Source organism: Solanum pennellii, chromosome 6 (genome assembly GCF_001406875.1).
Source record: "Solanum pennellii chromosome 6, SPENNV200".
NCBI lineage: Eukaryota > Viridiplantae > Streptophyta > Magnoliopsida > Solanales > Solanaceae > Solanum > Solanum pennellii.
In genome coordinates this window covers 44151404-44174409 of record NC_028642.1, presented here as the reverse complement: position 1 = coordinate 44174409, position 23006 = coordinate 44151404, and the positions used below count along the sequence as shown (strand labels likewise).

General features: G+C 36.9%; 1 protein-coding gene across 1 annotated transcript; it reads right to left on the bottom strand.

The window, feature by feature from the left end:
- Positions 1-14175: 14175 nt before the first annotated feature.
- LOC107023709 (protein POLLEN DEFECTIVE IN GUIDANCE 1) lies at positions 14176-22127 on the bottom strand. The gene is made up of 11 exons (XM_015224486.2): positions 21322-22127; positions 20057-20208; positions 19643-19746; positions 18110-18198; positions 17880-17953; positions 17259-17409; positions 17017-17184; positions 15672-15769; positions 15389-15511; positions 15123-15191; positions 14176-14941 (listed from the first exon to the last, which is right to left on the bottom strand). The coding sequence occupies exons 1-11, from the start codon at positions 21947-21949 to the stop codon at positions 14741-14743; spliced, it is 1857 nt and encodes a 618-aa protein (XP_015079972.1). The 5' UTR covers positions 21950-22127; the 3' UTR covers positions 14176-14740.
- Positions 22128-23006: the final 879 nt, after the last annotated feature.

Genomic DNA, 23006 nt, shown 5'->3' with positions numbered 1-23006 from the left:
CCTAACAACTGAATACTAAAAAAATAGCTAAAACTAAAGATGTCCTCCAGAATGATGGGAGGCTCACCAACTGACTCTGAGCTGCTCACTGGATCAACGATGCGTCGAAACCTAATCCTAGTTCCCTGCGTTTGCATCATAATATGATGCAGGCTACCTGGCATCAGTACATTGAGTATACGAGTATGAGAGTTGGATACTAATGCAGCACTTAAGCTGGAAAAGGAGTAAGAAGGAACACTTACCTTGGCTCTGTTCAACTCATGAATAACTACTCCTGCAATTTAAAAGTAAATGCAATATAAAGAAAAGCTGACTGAAAACATGTTGTACACTCTGAATATATATGTGGATACAATAAATCTCTGAGAGGTATGTAAAGATACTAATAACTCATGTATATGAAAATACAATAACTTATGTGTGATCTTCTCCAATCGACAACCATCACTTAAGAGCTATAGTGATGATATAGCGTTACTCGACCTATGTTGCCCGACCATCCTAATCGTGCTAGAGTATAGGATTTGAACTGCCTAATGGATCCACTAGTATTATGTGAAAAGGGTTCATCTAAAAAGTATGTCCCTCTTCTACGCATGATGGTTACATGATTTTCATGGAGACTTGAGTTAGTATGAAACTCACATTTCCACATCGGTGCTCCATACTACTTCCAATATATAATGGCTATTATGTTTTTAAAACATACTGATTTTGTAATTTCAGATTAGTGCTCAAACCTTAGCTTTAATAGATCTCTTGGAAATCTTAGTTTTCCTGTTTGCTTCATTTTATAAAGTTATTACTTCTGTCTGAAAACTAGTCCGAAGGCTCTTTACTTGTTTAAGTGTAAAAACATTTGTAACTCTTAGGGATTACTTAGTCCCCTTATAAATTTAGAGAAGGAACTCAACTCTTTACTCTTGCTTAACTTGTAACTTGAGTCTTAAAACAAAGTTAAAAATATTTGTTAAAGACTCTTGGATACTTTCGAAACTCACTTTGACTTGCTTTTTAACCTTTAGACTTGACTCTTAACTTCTTTGACTTTGATATTATCTTTAGTTAAATTTAATTATGGAATCAAGGATCATGATCTCATGTTTATGGATGATTTCATGATGTTTAGATGTACTTTAGAGTGTTAGAATCAATAAAGAAATGTGGGTACATCACTTAGGAACTAGTACAAAAAGATAGGAAAAGAATGGGGTCTCCAGGTGACCTTGGAGCTCTGAGAGGCATGGAGCGCCAGAGCCTGACGAGATGACTCTGGTCTGAGGCGTTCTGGCTGGCGCGGCGCTCCAAGGCCTGTCAGGCAGAGCCTTTCGTCAGGGGATCTGGCAAGCGCGGCGCCGGATTTCCAACTTTTCTTCTCCAATTTTCAACTCTAAACCTTCTAAACTTCCATGGATCTTTTCCCAAACACTTAGAATCACTAAAATTCTCAATACTCAACAGTTTAGACTCGTAAAAAAGCTCGGAAACATGGATCAAAACAACTAAAGACATACTACAACTCAACCAACAAGAATTCAACAATTGTTCATCAAGAACTTCAATATTTATCATTCAATCTATTCAAAACTCGTTGAATTATACATGTTGGTATGTGGGAGAACGAACCCAACATCGAAAGATCTCACATACCTCGATAAGGATCACCCCGATGAATTCCACTGCGAAACCTTAGCGTTCTTGAAGGATTCTTCATCTTCCTCTTATCTTCTCTTTTCTCCCAAGCCCTAAGCGTATTCAAATTTTTTAAAACTGAATAAGGCTTAGTTTTACCCCTACTAATTCCTTAAAACGAATTAGAAAATAGTAGGGTGAAAAGACCACTTTACCCTTACTAAAATCCGGGTTGGACTTTCCTCAGTCCAACAGACCAACTTTCGAAAGGCATATCTCCCTCATACGACATTCTAATCGAGCAAACTTGGCGGCGTTGGAAAGATCTCTTCAAGGGTTTTCCAACCATATAAAGAACTGGATCTAACTCATATTGATCTAGAAGTTTTGGCCATTTGAAAATGACCAAAAACTCACATGTGTGGGACAAGGTGTGCCTCCCAAAGAAATTTGGAGGACTAAATGTTAAAGGGTGCGGAAATTGGAATGAAGCTTCCGTTGGGAAGTTATTATGGTAGGTATCAGAAAAACAAGACATTCTCTGGGTAAAATGGGTACATAGGGTGTATATAAAGCAACATGGAAATATTTGGAATCACATACCACCAACAGATTGTAGTTGGTACTGGAGAAAGTTGAACTCTCTGAAAACTAAGATGGTAGATTGGTACCAAAATGATAAATACAAGCTGACAAAATGTGACACTTATTCAGTAACAAGGAGCTATAATGTACTGATAGGGGCTCAAACCAGGCTTTGGGAAGCAAACCTTATATGGACAAAAATTATGCAGCCAAAACATAGATTTATTATATGGTTAGCAAACCATAACAGACTGCTCACCAAGTATAGAATGATGAGATTGAATATTCATGTGGAGGATACAAAGTGTTGTCATTGTTCGGCAAGGGTGGTAGAAACTCCTCAACATCTTTTATCATAGTGATGAATTCCACTAGTAAAATTTGACATACCTAGTGATGAATTCCACAGAGAAATCTTTCGATTTCAGGGCTGGAATTGAAGGTAACTTTCTGCGTTCTTAAACTAGGATTCTTGACCTTTTTCTCCTCTCTTGCTTCTAATTTTCTAAGTTTTGATTAACGATTTTGACTTGGGTAAGTTTTAGTTATGTTTCTAGGCTTATACTGACTAAGACCTCATGATTTAGGGTTTAACTGATGTAGCTTAGGGGCCAAACAAACAAGGAAAAGACCAAAAGACCCTTGCCTTAAAAGTTTTCGAAGTCACTGACAGAGTCGATTGACGAACCGTAAGTTGAATGACGGTCCGTATTGGTCGATCGTCATTTGTGATTGAGAGCTGAAAGTCAGCTGACGAATCAATGGAATCAACTGATGGTCCGTACTAGTCGATCTTTGTTCGGGACTGAGAATTGGAAGTAAGATGATCAATCGACGGAGTCGACTGACGGACCGTAAGTCAATTGACACTCCGTACTGGTCGACAGTCATTGGCGAGTGAGAACTGGAAGTTAGATGTTCAATCGATGAAGTTGACTGACAGACCGTAAAATGACTAACGGTCCGTACTGGTCCTTGAGAAAATATCTACTCATGAACAACACGTTAAAAGAAGAAAAAAAGAGGGAAATCAACTATGAGCATTTCATTATTATGAGAAGTTAGTTTTCATTGTACTATACATATACATATAAATATATATATATATATATATATATATATACCTAAACAATTGTTACATAGTAACAGAATTAGTTACATCTAATTACACTTATCAGCTAACTATTCAGAACTGTTAGTTAACTAATTAGCATGGTTAGGTGACTACTTTTTAAATACTCCTCCTCAAACTAGGTGTGATGAAAACATTCAGAACACCAAGTTTGGATAGCAAAAAATCATGTTGTACTCTTCTCAGAGCTTTAGTCAATATATCTGCTTGCTGGTCTGTAGTAGGAACGTATAATGTGTTGATCATTCCTTGTTGAATTTTTTCTCTAATGAAATAGCAATCGATCTCTATGTGCTTAGTTCATTCATGGAATACAGGGTTTGAAGCAATTTGAATTGCTGCTTTACTATCATAGAATACACTGACTGGTTTTTTAATCTTAATGCCTAATTCCTTCAGTAAGTTTGTTACCTAAACAATCTCAGCTGTCAAGCAGGCCAAGCTTATGTACTTTGCCTCTGATGAGCTCCTTGAGACTGCGTCTTGTTTCATGGATTTCCAAAAAATGGGGAGTCTCCTAATTTCAATACGTACCCTGTTACAGATCTTCTGGTATTTAGACATGCAGACCAATCAGCATCACAGAGACCAGTTAGACACATATCCTTTTGTGAAGACATGAGAAGTCCCAAGCCTGGTTGATTCTTGATATACCTAAGGGCCTAAGAGTTGCTTGCCAATGTTGGACTTTAGGTCTTTGTAAAAACTGACTCAAGGTTTGTACAGTGTAGTCAATATCCGGCCTAGTAATAGTCAAGTATAACAACTTACCAATCATTCTTTGATATTGAGAAACATCATGAAAAAACTCCTCCTCACCACAGCCTTCGTCAGAAGTTGTAGTTAGTTTGATGTTACATTCTAGGGGAGTATTGGCTGGTTTACCTGCAGTGACATCAACTTCAGCCAATAATTCGAATGCATCTTTTCTTTGACTCATTAGAATGCCCTTTTTTGATCGGCTGAATTCAATCCCTAAAAAGAATTTTAACTCTCCAAGGTCTTTGATCTTGAACCATTTATGAAGAACCTCCTTAGTTTCTTGAATAAATGTTGCATTGTTGCCTATGATAAGAAAATCATCAACATACACCAAGATGACAACCAAACCAGCACCTTGTTACTTAGTGAACAAGGAATAATGCAACTGATATTGACTATATCCAGATTGCAATAATGCTTCTATAAGTTTGAAATTCCATTGCCTTGAGGCCATAAAGAGATTTCACAAGTTTGCAAGCCATAGGTTGTGTGTGATCTGATGCAACTGATAGACCTTTAGGCAATTCCATGAACACTTCTTCTGTGAGATCACCTTGTAATAAGGCATTGTAGACATCCATTTGATATAAACACCAATTTTCTGCAGCAGCTAATGCAATAGTGGTCCTTACTGTCACCATCTTTACTACTGGCGAAAAAGTTTCCTAATAATCTATACCAGCTGTTTGGTTGTAACCTTTTGCTACCAATCTAGCCTTATACCTTTCCACATCACCATTCATTTTGTATTTGATCTTAAAAACCCATTTGCATCCTATCACAGGCATTCCATGTGGCCAAGGGACTAGGTTCCAAGTCCCATTATCTGCAAGAGCTTGAAGATCTTGTGCATTGCATCTATCCACTTCACATCTTGCACTGCTTCTTCATAAGAATTGGGCTCAGAAACAACTGAAAACTTACTTAAACAAGCCATGTATTTAGGAAAAATACTTTGATAAGATACATAGTTAGACAAGGAATGAGGTTGTGGATCTTTACTGTCTTCTTAGTAGCAGTCACATAATCTTGATGCCAAACATGCTTGATCACAACTCTACTGGATTTCCTTATAATAGGAGGCATGATTACAGGTTTCTCAACTTCATCTTGTGTCCTCACACTAGTACCTGTCATAGCATTGTGCATCATTTCATCATCACTACCATCATCTACCATTGTAGGTATTACTTGAATGTCAGGTGCATGATTAGCTATGACATCTAACTCTGATAGTTGGGAAGTGTCAGGAAACAAATTTTGTGAGCAATCCTTGTGCAAGGACTTGAATGGGAATATTGTTTCTTTGAACACCACATCTCTACCGACTAAGAACCTTATTTCAGCAATATGATAGAGAATATAACCCTTTTGAGTAAGTGATTATCCCAGCAAAACACAAGCATCAACCCTGACAGAGAATTTATCTTTTCTCTAAAGTATGGTAGCAAAGCATAAACAGCAGTGGTTCTGAGATGATCTAAGGAGGGTTTTTTCTTGTAAAATACTTCATAAGGTGACTTTCTTTGTAAAATAGGAGTAGGTAGTCTGTTGATCAAGTACATGGCAGATAACTCATATTCCCCCTAAAACCTGATAGGTAGACCACTTTGAAATCTGATGGCCCTTGCTACTTCTAATACATGTCTATGTTTTCTTTCAACCACTCCATTTTGTTGTGGAGTATGGGGACAACTACTTTGATGAATGATGCCTAATGACTCAAATAATGCATTGCATTCAATATTGAAGAATTCACCTCCATTATCTGATCTAACAACCTTTACATTATGATCAAATTGAATCTTAACCATTTGAAAGAAACACTTTAAGACTGTGAAAGTATCAGATTTCGATCTCAGCATATACAACCATGTTATTCTGGAACAATCATCAACTATAGTCAAAAAATACTTGTAAACAGCATGAGTATTAACCTGATATGGACCCCAAACATCAATGTGGAGCAAGTCAAATATAGAATTACTTCTAGTAGATGATACAGGAAATGAAAGTCTTGTTTGTTTAGCTAATGGAAAAACTAAGCAATCATTGACATGACTATCTGTAGTATGTATCAGTTTTCTCAAAGTAGAAAAGAAGGGTGACCAAGTATCATATTCTATAGCAAGTGGTCCTCCCTGGTGGTTTTGAAATTCATTAACTCTGCAGTAGTAGCTTCTTCATTATGTACAACCTGAGCTGTCACATTTATGCAATTGGCTTCTATCTCCAACACCTTTATTCAACAGAAAGTAAAGACCTCCAGTCTCCTTACCAATCCCCTTGACCTTCGCAGTTCAGAGGTCCTAGAAAACTCAAAACTCAGGGAAAAAAATTATTGAACAATGAAATTATCTAGTCAACTGAGACACAAAGAGTAGGTTATAGCGGAAGTTAGGGACTACTAGAACATTGGTTAATACATCACCATTACCCCAATTGTAACTACCAGTATGGGATATTAAAGTGGTGTCACCATTAGGCAATTGTACATGTGTTTGATCACCTTGTTCTAGAGCTACTATATAAAATAGTTCATCTAGAGATGCTGTAGTATGTTTTGTTGCACCAAAGTCCACTACCCAATGCTTTAGTTTAGTGCCTATGGAAAACAAATTATTTGTACCTGCTTGATTGAAAGCTGGGATATCATTGTTCTCCTTATTCAACATTTTGAGGAGCTGACTATATTGCTCTTGTGTGAACATCGGAGCTGTTGGTCCAATAGTAACAATTATCCTCAACAAGATTTACATGAGCCATCCTATTTCCATTTTCATTGCTGCCATTTCTTGCAGGAGGTCCAGGTTTCTTCTTAAATTTGTAGTTAGGTGGATATCCAACAACTCGATAACATATATCTTTAGTTCCCTTTCATCTTGAAGACGTCATATAGTAAAGTATAATCTCTCTTCTGCTTATAGAAAGGTTGTCGTTGATTAGGTCTACCAGCATACAATGCAGTTGAAGTAGAAGTGCCAAAGTCACTTTGTAATGATGAACTATTACCAGCAAATTGCCTTTGCGAGGTAGAAGCACCTACATCCTTACCAGCATACAAAGATGTAGGAATACCTAAATATCCTCCTGAGTAGGAACCTGCATTGACTCTTTGGCAATCATCAGAGATCACCATTAAGTAGGTTTGTTTACAGAGAGTAAGGGAATCATCATTAGGATTTGGCTACGAGCCTGGTTGTACGACTCATTCAATCCCATCAAAAAGGCAAATAGCATCATGTACTGCAAATGACTAGCATATATTACTGATTTATCACATTTACATGACGGTGAAGCTACGAGGGCATCATTTCGTCCCAAAGAAGTTGCAATCGAGTGAAATAATCAGAAACATATGAGGTACCTTGTGTGATGGTACAGATCTCACGGTGAAGCTGATAGTCTCGCGATCCATCCACTTTATCTAACCTCTCTTTCAGATCTGCCCAAACATTTGCAACATCAGATGCATAGATGATCCCACTCATCAATTCCTTTGAAACTGAATTCAAAATCCATGACAGGACAAACACATTGCATTTTTCCCATTGTTCTCCCAAAGTAGCAGCATAATCTCTCCTTTTACAAGTTCCAAAAACAAATCCTGCTTTGCTCTTGGCTCAAAGAGTTAGGAGTATCAACCGACTCCATAACGAATAATTCTCCACACCTGTGAGCTGGGCTGTCATCAACATAGATCCTGGAGATTCAGGTTGCATGAGATATAATGGATGATTGTGATTCTTCTAACATCGTTGATTGTATTTGTGCTCACCATTTTCCCCAGAAATTCAGATCGCGAAAGAAAATAGAGTATCAAAAAGGACGCACTGAAATGAGGATCAATTAATGGATGAATCAACTGGTGATTTGAAGCTCTAATACCATGAGAAAATATCTACTCTTCTACCATGAATAACACATTGAAAGAGAAGAAGAAAATGGAGAAATCGGCTATGAGCATTTTATTATTGTGAGAAGTTAGTTTTCATTGTACTATACATACATACATACATACATACATACATACATACATACATATATATATATATATATATATATATATATATATAAGCTATAGTCTAACTAACTATTGTATCAAACTATCACAAGTGTACAACAGAATCACAGTAACAGAATTAGTTACAACTAATTACACTTATCAGCTAACTATTCAGAACTGTTAGTTAACTAATCAACATGGTTAAGTGACTCCTTTCTCAATAGAACTGAGAGTCAACATGCCCATCGATAAAGTCGACTGACGGTCCGTAGTTAGCTCCGTCTCTGGCATCTTTTTAACTTCTAAAAATCTGCATTTTTTTTGTTTATTTTGGATGTGAGGTGTTACATTATCTCCTTTTTGGGAACATTCGTCCTCGAATGATGACTAAACTAGCTGAAATAAAGGGAGAGAGATGTTGCAATCCCTACCACTAAACACTGAGAACTAAGTTTCTAATTGAATTAAGTTCCAAGAACACGCAATTACGCTGAAAATGCAAGTACAAAATGAGGAACACGATTCTAAGGATGAATTCACGCATGAATGACTAAAAAAATGAAGAGGAACTATTACCTCAAGTTGGAGTCGAATCGGAAGGAAAGAGGTGAGGATACTTGGCTTTCATGGCTGCTTCTACTTTCCAAGTAGCTCCCTCTATGGACTGAGTCCTCCACAAAACCTTGACTGAAGCGACTTCTTTATTCCTCAACCTCCTAAACTGACGATCAAGAATATCAACTGGTACATCCTTATAATAAAGTCTATCTTTCACAACCACACTACGGATGCTAGATAACCCACACATTTCTCAATAGTGAGGTGTGAAAAATGGGATGCACTGCTGCTAATTTTGCTGGCAATTCTTACTCATATGCCACCTTGCAAACCCTTTTCATGATCTTGTAAGGGACTACATATCTAGGACTGAGCTTCCCTTTCTTTCCAAATCTCATTACCCTCTTCATACGTTACACTTTTAGGAAAACCTAATCATCAACTTGGAACTCTAGTTCCTTTCTTCTTACATCTACATAAGATTTCTGACGACTTTGGGTTGTCTTAAGTCTATCTCCAATGAGTTTCATTTTCTCCGTAGCATAAGAGACTAAATATGGCCCTATAAAAGCTGCTTACCTACTTCAAACCAACCAATAGGAGACCTACATCTACGCCTATACAATGCCTCATAAGGGACATCTGAATGCTAGAGTGGTAGCTATTGTTGTAAGAGAACTCAATAAGAAGAAGGTGATCATCCCAACTACTCTTGAAATCGATCACACAAGCCCTCAACATATCCTCTAGGGTCTGAATGGTACTCTCTGCCTGTCCTTCCATCTGCGGATGAAATGTTGTGCTAAGGTTAACTTGAGCACCAAGACCCTTCTGAAATGACTTCTAGAAATGAGAGGTAAACTGAGGACCTCTATCTAAGATGATAGACAAAGAAACCCCATGCAACCTCACAATTTAATTAATGCAAAGCTTGGCATAGTCCTCTGCCGAATCTGTAGTGCCAAAAAGCGAGAATACTTAGTCATCCTATCATCTATCACCCAAATGGAGTCGTGTTGTCTATGAGTACGAGGTAACCCTATGATGAAATTCATATTGATCACATCCCACTTCTAAGTAGGAATATCGATCTCTTGAGTCATACCCCCTGATTTCTGATGTTCTACCTTGACTTGCTGGCAATTGGGGCACTTACTTACTCACAAAATCTGCTATATCCCTCTTCATGCCATTCCACCAATAGACTTCCCAAAGATCACGATACATCTTAGTGGCACCTGGATGAATAGAATATCTGGAGTTATAGGCTTCTACAAGAATATGTTGTCTCAACTCACCCACATCAGGAACACACACACAGTCTACCCTGGTAGCGAAGTGCACCATCTCCCCCTTGGGAGAAAACCTCCACTCTCTGATTATGCACTGCACCATTAAGTTCAAACAAGATTGGATCACTGTTTTGCTTTTCCTTAAACTCCAATACCAAAGAAGATTCTGCCCTATTCTAAACTGTTACACCACTGTCTGATATGCTCATAAGGCGAACTCCCAAGTGAGCAAGCCTGTGAACATCTTTCACTAGTTCCTTCATTTCCTCCTCAACATGGGCTACACTACCCATAGATAATCTGTTAAGAGCATCTTCCACTACATTCGTCTTACCAGGATGGTAATGCACAATCATATCATAATCATTAAGGAACTCAAACACCGATTAGATATAATTAGCCGAGGAATGCCATGAAGTCGCACAATTTCTACGCAAGCAACAATCTTGGCAGTATATGGATGAGTGAGTGGGATGAAATGAGAATACTTGTTGAGACGATCTACGACAGCCAAAATTATATCAAAACCACCAGATTTGGGAAGTCCTACAATGAAGTCAAGTGAGACATCTTCCCAAATTCTTTTAGGTATAGGCAAGGGTTGTAGAAGTCCAGCAGGTACTAGAGCTTGGTATTTGGCTTGTTGACAAACCAAACAGTTCTGAACAAATATCTTAACATCATCTTTCATCCTTGGCCAGAAAAAGTTGGAGGAAAGGCGATTCAAGGTTTTTAAATATCCTTTATGCCCGGCAGAAGATGTTCCTCAAAACTCTGAGCGAAGCTCTTGTCGAATTGAAGATTGATTCAGAATGACAAATATTTCCTTGAAATAAAGTTTCTGAACCACAAGATGAAAATTTGGTTGTAAGGAAGGATCATGGTGAATAGCTTGAATAATCTCACGAGTATATGTATCTGCTTGGAGAGCATTTTGCCAATTGGAGAAATCCATCAGCACAGAAATAGCAAGAGCACGAAATTCAGAATTTAATGGCCTCTTTGAAAGAGAATCAGCTCCCAAATTGTCTTTCTCAGCTTTTTAAACAATTGTGAAGTCGAAGGGAAGCAATTTCATTAATAATCTTTGTTGCTCATTAGTAGTAATACGTTAAGAATGGAGATACTTGAGGCTGCAATGATCTGTTCGGACAAAAAAATGATGGCCCAAGAGGTAGTGTTTCCACTTTTGCAAAGCTAAAATAAGAGCAAGCAATTTTTGGTCATAAGTAGACTTCAAACGACTGAAATGAGAAAGTCCCTTACTAAAATAAGCAATAAGATGGTCATCCTAAAGAAGATAGACCCTATTCCTTCTGAAGAAGCATTACATTCCACCACAAATAATTGAGTGAAATCTGGAAGTTGTAGTACCGGAACAATTATTAGATCTTGCTTTAGAAGTTGGAAAGCATTCTCTGCGGAGTTCGACCATTGAAGAGCATTTATTTTGGTGAGTTCAGTGAGTGGTTGATCCATCATTCCATAACCCTTCACAAATCTGCCATAATAACCTGTTAACCCAAGAAATCCACGTAAGTCTTTCACATTAATGTACTGGCCACTCCAAGACCGCTTGAACTTTATCCTGATCAACACCAACCTTTTTTCTGAAATCACATGACCCAGAAAAGAAATATGGACTTGCCCAAATGAACATTTAAAAGTTTTGGCATAGTAACAATTGTCTCTTAGAAGTTGGAGAGAAAGTTCCAAATGACTGATATGTTGCTCAAAAGTCTGACTTTATACCAAGATGTTGTCAAAGAATACAAGAATGAATTTGCGCAGATGTGGTCTGAACAAATCATTCATAGCACATTAGAACATCGAAAGAGCATTAGTGAAACCAAATGGCAGAATAGTAAACTCATAATGTCCAGAATGAATATGAAAAGCAATTTCATGAATGTCGGGTAGATCAACACGTATCTGGTGGTTACTAAAATGCAAATCAATCTTCGAAAAAATAGTTGCTCCATGCAATTCGTCTAGAAGCTCATCAATATTTGGAATAGGGTACTTACCTGGAATAGTCATTTGGTTGAGACCTCTATAATCAATGCACATACACCATGTATTGTCTTTTTTCTTGACGAGAAGGGTAGGGCTAGCAATTGTACTGGTACTTAACCTTATAAAACCCTTTTTTAGTAATTTAGAAACTTGTTTTTCAATTTTTGATTTTTGGAAATACGGATAACGATACGGACGGATGTTGGGTGGTCTTAGGAATCAAAAGGATAGAATGAATGTGTTGACGAAAAGGTGGTAGGGCATTGGGTTCTTCAAAAATTGATTCAAACTTATGAAGCAAACTCTGGATATCAATGGGTAGAGAATTACCTGAAGTATCAACCTCCTTAGAGAAACACTGAAAAGCAACTTGTGCATTTGATTTTTGCAACCCCTTGAAGTTTTTATCGCTTCTCATTTAAATTAAAAATAAAAACATCTCATTCCAATTTGCTTGAACCGTATCTAAAGAAGCAAGCCACTTAATTCCAAGCACTAAATCTGCTCCTCCAACAGAGAAAGGATAAATATCTTGATCAATAGTTAATCCAGGGAATTTAACAATAAGATTTTGGCACACACGGTTGCAAATATGATGTCTCCATTGCAAATCTGCACTCCGAAATAGGGCACAACTTGAGCGGGTAACTGTAATTCTTCAACATTTTTTTTGAAATAAAATTGTGGGTATCAACCAAAAGCATCACCTTGCGTCCATTTAAGGTCCCTTGAAGTTTCATTGTTGTGCCTATTGTGTTACCTAGAAAGACATGGAATGAAATTTCAGCAAGGTCACTTGTACCTGCATCATTCCATTGCTCAAATTCTTTTTGCTCAAATTCTTTTGCAAGGCTCATGACTTTATAAACAGTTGTAGGCTTATGAATTCTCATATCTTATTTGAGTTCTTGTTTAATCTCATTCATGAAAACCCCTAAGAGAGTGATCTAGCCTAGATGAACGTTTTGCTAATTCTTGATGGTACTTCTGTATTTAACCAGTTTGGCTGATGCTACATAGATGCCTTCGGATTTGGAACTCTGCAAGCCCATAATTTTCTTGTAATGTTTTAACAAGTTCTTACCGATAGAAGTTCGTTCACAGTTTGTCTGAGAGAAGAGAGCATCACCTTCTAGATACATAGCAGCAATGTCAACTTTGTGTTCATCTGGAATTTGGTAGTAGCAGAAATATTTTTATGCTTCAAAATCCAACCTCTAGGGTATCCTCCTTCAAATATGGGAAAATCCATCTTGGTGTATGGCCTCCGGAGAGATTTTTTGGCCACCCTGTATTATCGATGTATCTTCCTCTTTTTGCAACATTTGCACTTTTTCCTCTATTACGGTTCGATGACTGGTTTCTCTTGTTGGATCTGACTAGTCTGGACTTTCAGTGAAGCAACATTTGTTACTAATAAATCAATTGTGTTTAATTTTGATGCAATAGCAGATAGTTATTGCGCAAGGGTTTCAACATATGAGAACGTCTTCTTGTGATTGCGAAGTAGAAGATCTGGTATTAACCATATTGGATCAATATGCTCTGATACCAAAATGATAGAAATTGATACCAAAATGATAGAAATTGATATCAAAACGAAATGGAAATGAAACTTCACTAGTTAAATAAAGTGCAAGAATCTTTACACTGCTTTAACCAATAATAATGTCCATATGGAGTGGACAAATCTCCAGACACAAGAATTCTCCCAGAGTACAAATATTTATATAAAACATGAATAACTCCTATGAATAACTCCTAACAGATAGATTGAAACAGCTATTGCTGTAAATAATTGTTGTTGTCTGATGGTAATAACTTCTACTTTATAACTACTATAGATAATTATCGCTTGTAAAATTTAATTATTTTATTTTAAAAGAGCTATTAAAAATAAAGACAAATATGAGCTAAAGAATTAACATCAAGAATATTTTTTACCAAAAAGTGGACGTTAAAAGTATTTTAAAATTGAAAGGTGGATAAAGGATATTTTTGTATCCATTCGAAGTACTTAAAACCGAAACGATCTATTTTCGTTGATTTGATTCAATTTATAAATTAAATAAATCGACATAATTGACTTAATTATCTTTTAAAGAAAAAACAAATCGACCTATGTATCCTCTTAGCAACACTAAGGGATCTGCAAGTAACTGACCATAAGAAATAAAGAGGCATGAAGCTATGGTAAGAAATACATCCTTTAAACGCTGGTAGATAAGAACAGCTACAGAGTCAAGAATCAAACGTCCCTCTCCAACTTCCTAAGAAACACTATAAACAACAGCTTAACAAATTCCACCACCACCACAGCCAAGCGTAGGTCCTTTCGATGCTCGCTCTTACCCTCCACAGCTTTATGTGAATTAGCCATCAATATATCTTTTCCGAATCTACCAAGGAAGTTCAGACATTTGTTCGAAATAACAATTTAGAAAAAGGTTTTAAATAATTGCACATGAAATACATTAATCAATATAACTTCCTCATTATTATATGGACCTTCTCCCTATACAAAAATGGAAGTATGGGCCATCTGATCATTTAACGTAAATACTTCCACATGAGTGCATCCTGTTGCACGATCAGTAGCTCGAAGCTATAACTGCTGAGTGCTGGGAGCAGCAACAGAAACTTCCAACCAGATCTCACCCAACCTTACCTGCCCCCCACCCTCCTTGTCTTCTCATACAAAGGACATCTCTAAATCTGAGGCAAAAAATGCAACTTCCATCATGATATCCTATCTTAGTCGCTGTGAAGTTTTCTATTCTGGCATCTGTTTATATACCATCTAGCATGTTTTTTTAGCCCAATGCTAATCATTACTTTGAGGCTTGCAAGCATAACAAATGTCATTGCGGACAGAAGGAAAATCCAAAAGAGCCTCCAAGGTAGCGGATTATAGGGAAGATGAGCAGCAAACACAGGACGTAACACACGGATTACCTGCCATGCAAATAGGCTGCTCAGTAAGGAATACATCAGCTCTGGATAAAACGGATAGGGCTCAAGTGAATAAATCCCTATTCCCCTATTTTCCATTTTTAAAGAAACCATGATGTGATTCACAAAAAAATAAAAGGAAGAAATGGTAGCTTCAGTCAAATTCAGAAAGAAAAAAACTCACCACACAAGCAGGCGCCAAAGGGACAAAAGTGAGGTTATTCTTTACATTGTCTGTTTGGATATTCAGTGTCTGTTGAAAGTCAAAATAAGAGTAATGTGAAAACCCGCATCATCAAAACAGAGGAACTTGCTAGATTCCACAACAGCTTAGCAGGATGAAGACTTGTAGCAATAAAGCAGTACACACTACAAACTATTCAAGCTATCCAGCTTAAATAACTCGACTGTACCAGCCAAGCCAAACATCAGCCTGTAAATTAGGAGTACCTGCTTACACAGATCTTCAAGAAATTCTGAAAACGCAATTGGTTTGATGTTGTTAAATTTTGCGATGAATGAATGCTTGATGATATCAATTGTCATCTCACTTACATAGACAACGAGTGCATTCTGCAAGAATTAAAAAGAAGTTTCTAATATGAGCCAATTGCTAGGAAGAGCAAGTGTTTCTCTTCTTCTTTTTTGAGAAAAAGAGTAAATGTTTCTTATGAAAACAATTCAGGTAATTAATCATTTCATTGCACAAGGAGTTATCAGGAGCAGGCCTTACACAAAGAAAACTTCCAAACCAAGGTCCATCGGCCTCCAGAAGGTTTTGAGCTAAGACAAATAAGAGAAATGCTGAAATATGGAACCGTTCCACTGAATCTGCCAACAGCCAATGAAATTAAAGTTTAAATGCACAGAAGCTTATTAATCAAGCACAACCTTGGAAATGAAATCAGTACAGAAGATCTGAGCATTTCCAAACATCGCTAAGCTTAAACAAAACAATAAGTAGAACAACAAATAAGTAGTCGGCAACTAATACATGGATGTGTGAACATGGCAACTAGTAAAACAGGAGGAACAAGAAAAACAAAAAAGCCCACACCCAGCACTAAAATCAAAAATCTATCGATAGGCAATACCAAAATTAGCATTCAGCTTCCTTTTTCTGAGGAGCCAAGAAGCACTATGTTGAGGGAAGAGGGAATCATTTTCTGTGTTGCAATTCTTCTAGTTAGAGAGGGAGAAGGTTGGGTAAGATTGGTACTAGCTATACATAAACTGAATACTAACAATAAATAGACACCATATGAGGGTAATGATAAAGTAGTGCTGCTACCATTTATAGTAAAGTAGGTTTCACAACCATTTCTACTTCATGCATTTATTTATTTATTTTGAAAATACTATTTGCTGCATAAAAACTACAGCTATCCATACTTACAAGGAAATATAGGAAGACCTACTACAGTATAACCTACTTACAGAGATCCTAGGACATCAATAAAAGACTCTATGTCTTCCATATATTCATCTTTACACCAAAAATAGAAAAGGGCTAGGCACTTCATCTTCAGTTACTGGATAGAGCTATGATTGTCTTCAAAACACCTTTGATTACAAACAATATATTTTACTCTGCACCTAAATACTCGGAGCACTTCTCTGTGCACATATAACATGGCAGATCAGATACAATCATTTATCTGTGTGTTGGAATACACCACTCACACTGTCAGTCAAAACAATGATCCACGAAGGACTCAACAATCATCACCTTATTTGTATTTTGTGGGTTAAGCTTTTATTTTTGTTAACATTTAACACAACCCGAACAAACTGAAAGACCAAGTCCAGTAGTGGTGGAGGAACCAACAATGTGAAACAGCAGTATATCTAAGGTCTCTAACACTTGATGTAACCATGAGAATCATAGAAATCTGGATGTGAAGATTGATGCCCAGTATATAAAGGTTAGAGAAGACTAAAAATGATCACAAGCGACAGACTTCATACAACATAATAAAGATCAAACTGGCCTTGGCAACAGCAGATAGATAACAATTTCTTAATCATTGCATGAGAACCTAAAAGTTTCAGATAAATAATGCAAGAAGATAACTCACCATAATATACTAGATTGTGAACGTTATCCTTGCTGTAGCGTTTGAAGACATTGCTTTTTATTTCCGCAAAATTGTTTGATACAAGCAAAGCAAATAATGCGTTGTTGTGGGCAACTATACAGGTTGACAAAGTGATGGCTTGAGCTAGCAGGATGAAAGAATGAACAAGTATGGGGAGTTAAGGAAACCAGATAATCCGAGGAATGAAATTTCTTGATATTGACCAAAATACAAAAGGATATTTGATGAAGCCACAGCTACAACTTCATCCACAATAAATCTTCTAACCCAATATTGTGTATTTTCCGTTGAGCTATTTGCAAGCCCTTCTGCTGTATTAAAGAGTGTCTGCATCACATCTCCACCAAAGCTTTGGAACAGTTTATCAAAAACCTGCCAAAGAAAAGCAAATGTAACCTCAAACTTGTCTACTAATTTCAAAAAAGAGTGTCAGTAAAATACTATAGCATAGTGAATGATGTTAGGACAGGAACATGCACATGTAATAGACCAATATCTTGTACCAGACTGGAACAAAAGGGATATATATGTGATGAACGATATATGAACATATCTGAGCATATGATTAGAGGTGCTTCTCCATCAATGTTATTCTATTCTCTTACACGCAAGAGTTAGATCACTTTGTAGAGGGGGATTAGAGAGTTGTCAAAAAGGGAAAAAGACATTCTTTTTAAAACGAACTAAAACGGAAAGTAAGACAAACAAATTGAAATAGAGGAGGATGTTTTAAGGGTGCAAACAACTTCAACATGATATGAAACTATGAAGACCTAAAATACAACCACTTTGTAGCAATTATCACATGGCCTTAATCATAGATCAACTAGACAACTTCTCACCTCCAACACATTGTAAACCACATAAAGCTTGATTGTTCCTTGACCACGAATCATGTGATAGATTAGGCTGATATCTGTGATAGCAAATGGAAAACCGGGGTAAGTTTAACCAAAAGAACCCGATAAGGAAGCCATGAAATGAAGAGTCAAAGCTCAGATGTGCGGTTAGGGTAATTAGCAGGTGAAAAAAATCTAAGAGTATTGGTGAGGATTAAGGGATCTTACTGTACCTGTTTGTTGCAACAAAATCGCTCCACTAGACAGGGCGACACAACAGCCAATATCAGAAAGCTCAACCGCGGAAAGCTTCTTGAACTGCCTGCCATGAGCATGGTCAGGTTATTTTGTAAACATAAGCTGCAGGTAAATAGATTTACTTTAACACAACAAAATCAGGGCTAAGAAGGGAAAGGAATTAGGGAAATAATAAAGTAAAGATATGCTTCAGATGGGAAGGTGAATAATCTTTGTTAGATTTACCATAACCAACAATAATAAGTCAATAACAGGGGAAAGAAAAATAAAAAAAGGACGCTCTCAGCTTTGAAGAGTAAATTGAGACGGCAGTCTCTCTTCTTCCCTCTGCAATTTGATGAATCTATCCTACTTCAAGAGGTACACAATAAAATAAATTTGAAAGCAATACACCCACAACTTTCACCCTCTTAGATACTTGAGGGCATTATCCTTGCTTCCACTGATAGTTCCTCCGATAAGCTCCTCTCTACAAATTCACTTAACCAGGCACTGTTACTTGGCAGTAACCAAAACTTCTCCAAGTGCAACTGGACAACAATCTCGGAGAAAACATCACCTTGGGGGCACCAATCGGACACTATTTTCAGCAAAAAAAACCTTTTTCCCTTTTATTGTTTTTATTGACAATCTATTGAACTCCTACATTTAAAAAGAAAAATAGGGAATGAAATAATACAAGAAACAAGCTTATGCTCCGTGAACTTTTTGTGAAAGCAAAAGTTGTACTAAGTCTTTTTCTTAATTTTATGAACCATACAATATCTGATAATTAATAAAACAATGGTACAATTGGATCCAATATCCAGATATGAAGGCAATCACAAATAAATCCAAACAGAACATAAGACACAAAGGTATGCCAAATCAGTAATAAGCTCCCAAAAATACATAAAAAGGGAAAAATCTATTAGCAATACACCCACCAATAACTGTCCCTCCTCTCCTTCAAATTGACATTTTATGCAATGCACACCATATACCAGCTACGACTTCACATCAAAAGAATTTAATGATCAACCCAGTAATTAAAAACCATTGCTGATACACTGTTCCCACATATCAGGACCACCAAAATTTATCAGCCTCTTTGAATAAGACAGTTAGTAAAGAAGAAAAGATGACATAATGAAGGAGAAACTTGCCTTTTCCCCTCAAATTTGGTTCAAGATATTAGTGATTACATATGTTAACAGTTTTGGTAAAAGACTGATCCTACGCAAGATTACATACCTATCTTTGCATAAATATGTGATTCATATCAAATTAAACCAAACCTTAACAATCCAAATATCTAAAAAATCACAGAACAATCTAACACTCCTCAAACTGGATTAATTTGAGATTACAGAAAACATCTGATCCCATCTGCTGTATGGTCACAATACTACAACAACAATAATAACAACTACAGCGTACCCAGTGAAATCCTCCCCCGCACAGTGGAGATCCCAAAATATATCATTTTAAGTTCAAACAAAAGGTATAGGAAAGTATGAGATGCAAACCTTGTTTTCAGAAACCTCCAACAGATCATGATAAACCTCGTGGGCATGACAGTAAGCAGTGAGAGGAATGAATCCAAGCAGACAAAAAAGCCAACATTAATAAGCTGCAAAAGCAATATTCTAGTCATCTATAAAGCTAAACCATATTGATAGTTTCTGAGACATATCCAAGAAGAACAACTACAAAGAACAAGGAATTGACCTCCTGGCCTGTAGTTAGTTCGGACAGAAATCAGAAAGTAAAAAAGAGAAGATAGTATTTGCACTATCATACTATAGCATAGATAAATAACCAAGGATCACAAGATGCAAGTCAAGCAGTGAACAACAGGCAACTCAGCGCAAAAAGAAAGACGTACTCAACATATAATTTGAGAATATTTCATATTGCAGTGCCTTAATAAAGTATTATACCAGCTCACATCGCCATGGTAAGCGGAATATGGTATCATAAACTCTTTCCCGCTCTTTCTCATTCCCAAGGGCAACCGTACTCCTTAACGAATTACCAGCATACATCTCTTCCATGAAGCACTTCACTGGCGACTTATCCACAGGAAATGTTTCTAGCAAAATACCACACAACTGAAGTGAGAGAAAAGAAAGAATACATGGAAAGTAGGCTTCTGTAACTAAAATAAATTAGAAGCTAAATTCAATTTAGAGACAAATGGTGACATCCCAATTCCCCACCACCCAACAAGAGAAATTTATCTTAGTCTGATATTTAGAGCAAAGCAAATGGTAAATAACTGCCATGACTACATCTAAAGTACAATGACACTGCTTCTCATCATTAAAAAAATGAAGACTAAGGACACCTCACTCAAGCTTCTCTTAAGAACTAGAATTTCTCAATCCAAGTACTAATCGCCATTGTTTCTCTACAGGTGTAGTTTTCACAAAATTATAGCATTCAAGTACATAAAGTGCGTATCAATTGCCTTATTCCCTCGTGTACCATGGATAAAACAGGATTCTTCTAGGTGTTCATGACATACCAATGCCATCATTTGGTGATATCTAAGGGATTTTCCCTCCAACTGATTTATAATATCATCTGTTAAAGGATCATAAGCGTAGAAACATCCTTTTTCTCAGTTGTAGAAGCAACTGGTACAGATAAAGATACTGACAAAACCAACAAGTTTTGCTTCCCTCGTAAATGGATCCTTATTCATTTTAAGGTAAAGCCCCATAAAGCAGTAAGCACAAGTGTTAAGGTTTCTATTATTCTAGAGGATAGTAGGCCTAGGATAACTAGCTTTGCTAGAGGATTTAGGCATATTCTATCAGTTCCTAACTTCATAAGCTTGACAGTATTCACTTCTCCAATTGCATTAACATGTAGACCCTCTAGCCTCTACTCCATTTAGTTGACCTACATTCAATTTTAGTCCTTCCCAAAATTATGGCATCTTCCCTAAAAAGGCAGGTATTAGCAATTTAGAGTATTTCTAGCTTGAAGTTATACCTTTATACTCTTTTAGCACTTACCACATCATGTCACTATATATCTATCAACCACAAATATAAATCATTCAAACACATTCACGCAAAATGGGAGGGAAAGAGCTAACGATGTCCACAATTGCCTTATATTGTTAATAATTGAGTCAAAACATTCTGAAAATATTTAGAAAACCATAAGAAAAAAAATTAAAACAAGGAATACTTACGGTTGGGATCTTCAGCCATCAACCTCTTCCAATCTAAAGAGACCTCCTTCTCCAAACTCCTCCCTGCAATCCCATCCATATTCAAATCCATTTCAACTCTCGAGTTTGACCTCGATTCCAATTCCTTAACACTTTCACTTTCTCTCTCGGCAATCTGTGGTGACCCAACACTCTCTTCGCTCACTCCATTGACCATTACATTTCTTTGTCTCAACTCCCCAAACGGAAGGCCAGTAACTGAACCCACTGAACAACTACTGTGAGGCATTGGTGGCGGCATCGCCTCAGGTTCCTCACATACCACAACACTACTGCTCTGAGCAACACTATAACAGTAAGCATTAAATTCTCCCACAGGGAATGAGCGGTCTAGCTCCTCGTCCGTGACGGAAAATTCAGAAATCGTGGAATGCTCTGTAATTCTCCTATGCTTCTTCTTTTTCTTCTTCTTCTTGCGAATTCCGGTAGGGCTTTTGGCGTCATCGATCGGAATAATCTGAGGAGAAGGATCGGAATTCGATCGGAGGCAAGTCGGGATGATGGAGGAATCGTAGTCGTAATCGTCATCTGAGAGAAAAGTTGAGAGAATGTCAAATGAGATCTTACGTCCAGTTGATCTCAACGCCATTGATGAAGATTGAAGCTATGCCGATGTTGCCGGTTCATGGAGGTTGCTGATCGGCGGTTACGCACGACTGTGAAAGGAGAAGGGAGTCGGAGGAGAGGGGAGAAGGTGGTAGTGCTGAAGATTTGGGGATCTCTAGACGAGTTGGACTTTTCCCTGACGCCTTAAGAAAAAGGCTAAATCAGAATACTATATTAAAAAATATATTTTTACCATGTATAATATAATACTTATAATAGATTTTTCTAATTTAATATAGCAATTTTTTTAAATTACAAATAATAAAACACTCGAAAAAATCCTTTAAATTTAATTTAGCAATTATTTTGAATAAAAAATATTTCAACCTTTCAAAAAGTCCACTTTTATCTCTGCTAGTAAATTTAGACAAACTTGGTGTAATCCATCGGTAGCCTCTTAAACTTGACACAAAATTTTACTTAGACATCTTAACTGGTCCGTGTTCATATTAGACATCTCATGTAGGAAATTGTTGTATCAGTTAACACTTTTTGCTGGCATGGCTTAATGAGTGTAATACACTTGTTGATTGCGCGTGAAAAATCTATTTAATTGACTTTTTAATTTTTTTTCTTCTTCTTTCTCACCTTCAATCACCATTTCTGAAACTCAAAAATCCAACTATGGTGAATCAAAATGAGAAAAAACATTTTTTTAAAAAAAATTGAACTTGGCACCAAAACTCGCTTTAGTAGTTAAACTACACGGGTGTTTATATACCCCTTAACATTTTTTATGTGAATTATTTTTAACCTTCCGAGCTCCAGCATCCTGCACGTGTTGATACAGCTTTGTAGGACGCGTAATTCATCTTTTAGCATTTTTTTAAAATAAAATTCCAACATTGATCTCAAACTACAACATAAACCGTGCTACACTACTCCAACATTGATCTCACTACATCAAGAGCTTAAGGTAACTTCATTGAACCTTTCTTCTTATACATCACCCAAAAACAATAGCTTATAGCTATTACCATAACACAACAACAAGCTACAACACAAAAAAGAGCACATTCTGTCATGTTCTTCTCCATCTA

Coding starts and splice junctions, on each gene's coding strand:
- LOC107023709 (XM_015224486.2), bottom strand. CDS start 21,949: ATGGCGTTGAGATCAACTGGACGTAAGATCTCATTTGACATTCTCTCA. Junction 20,209..21,321: donor GATGGCTGAAGATCCCAACC/GTAAGTATTCCT, acceptor GTATTTTGCTAG/AAACATTTCCTGTGGATAAG. Junction 17,954..18,109: donor GATTTTGTTGCAACAAACAG/GTACAGTAAGAT, acceptor TTGCTATCACAG/ATATCAGCCTAATCTATCAC.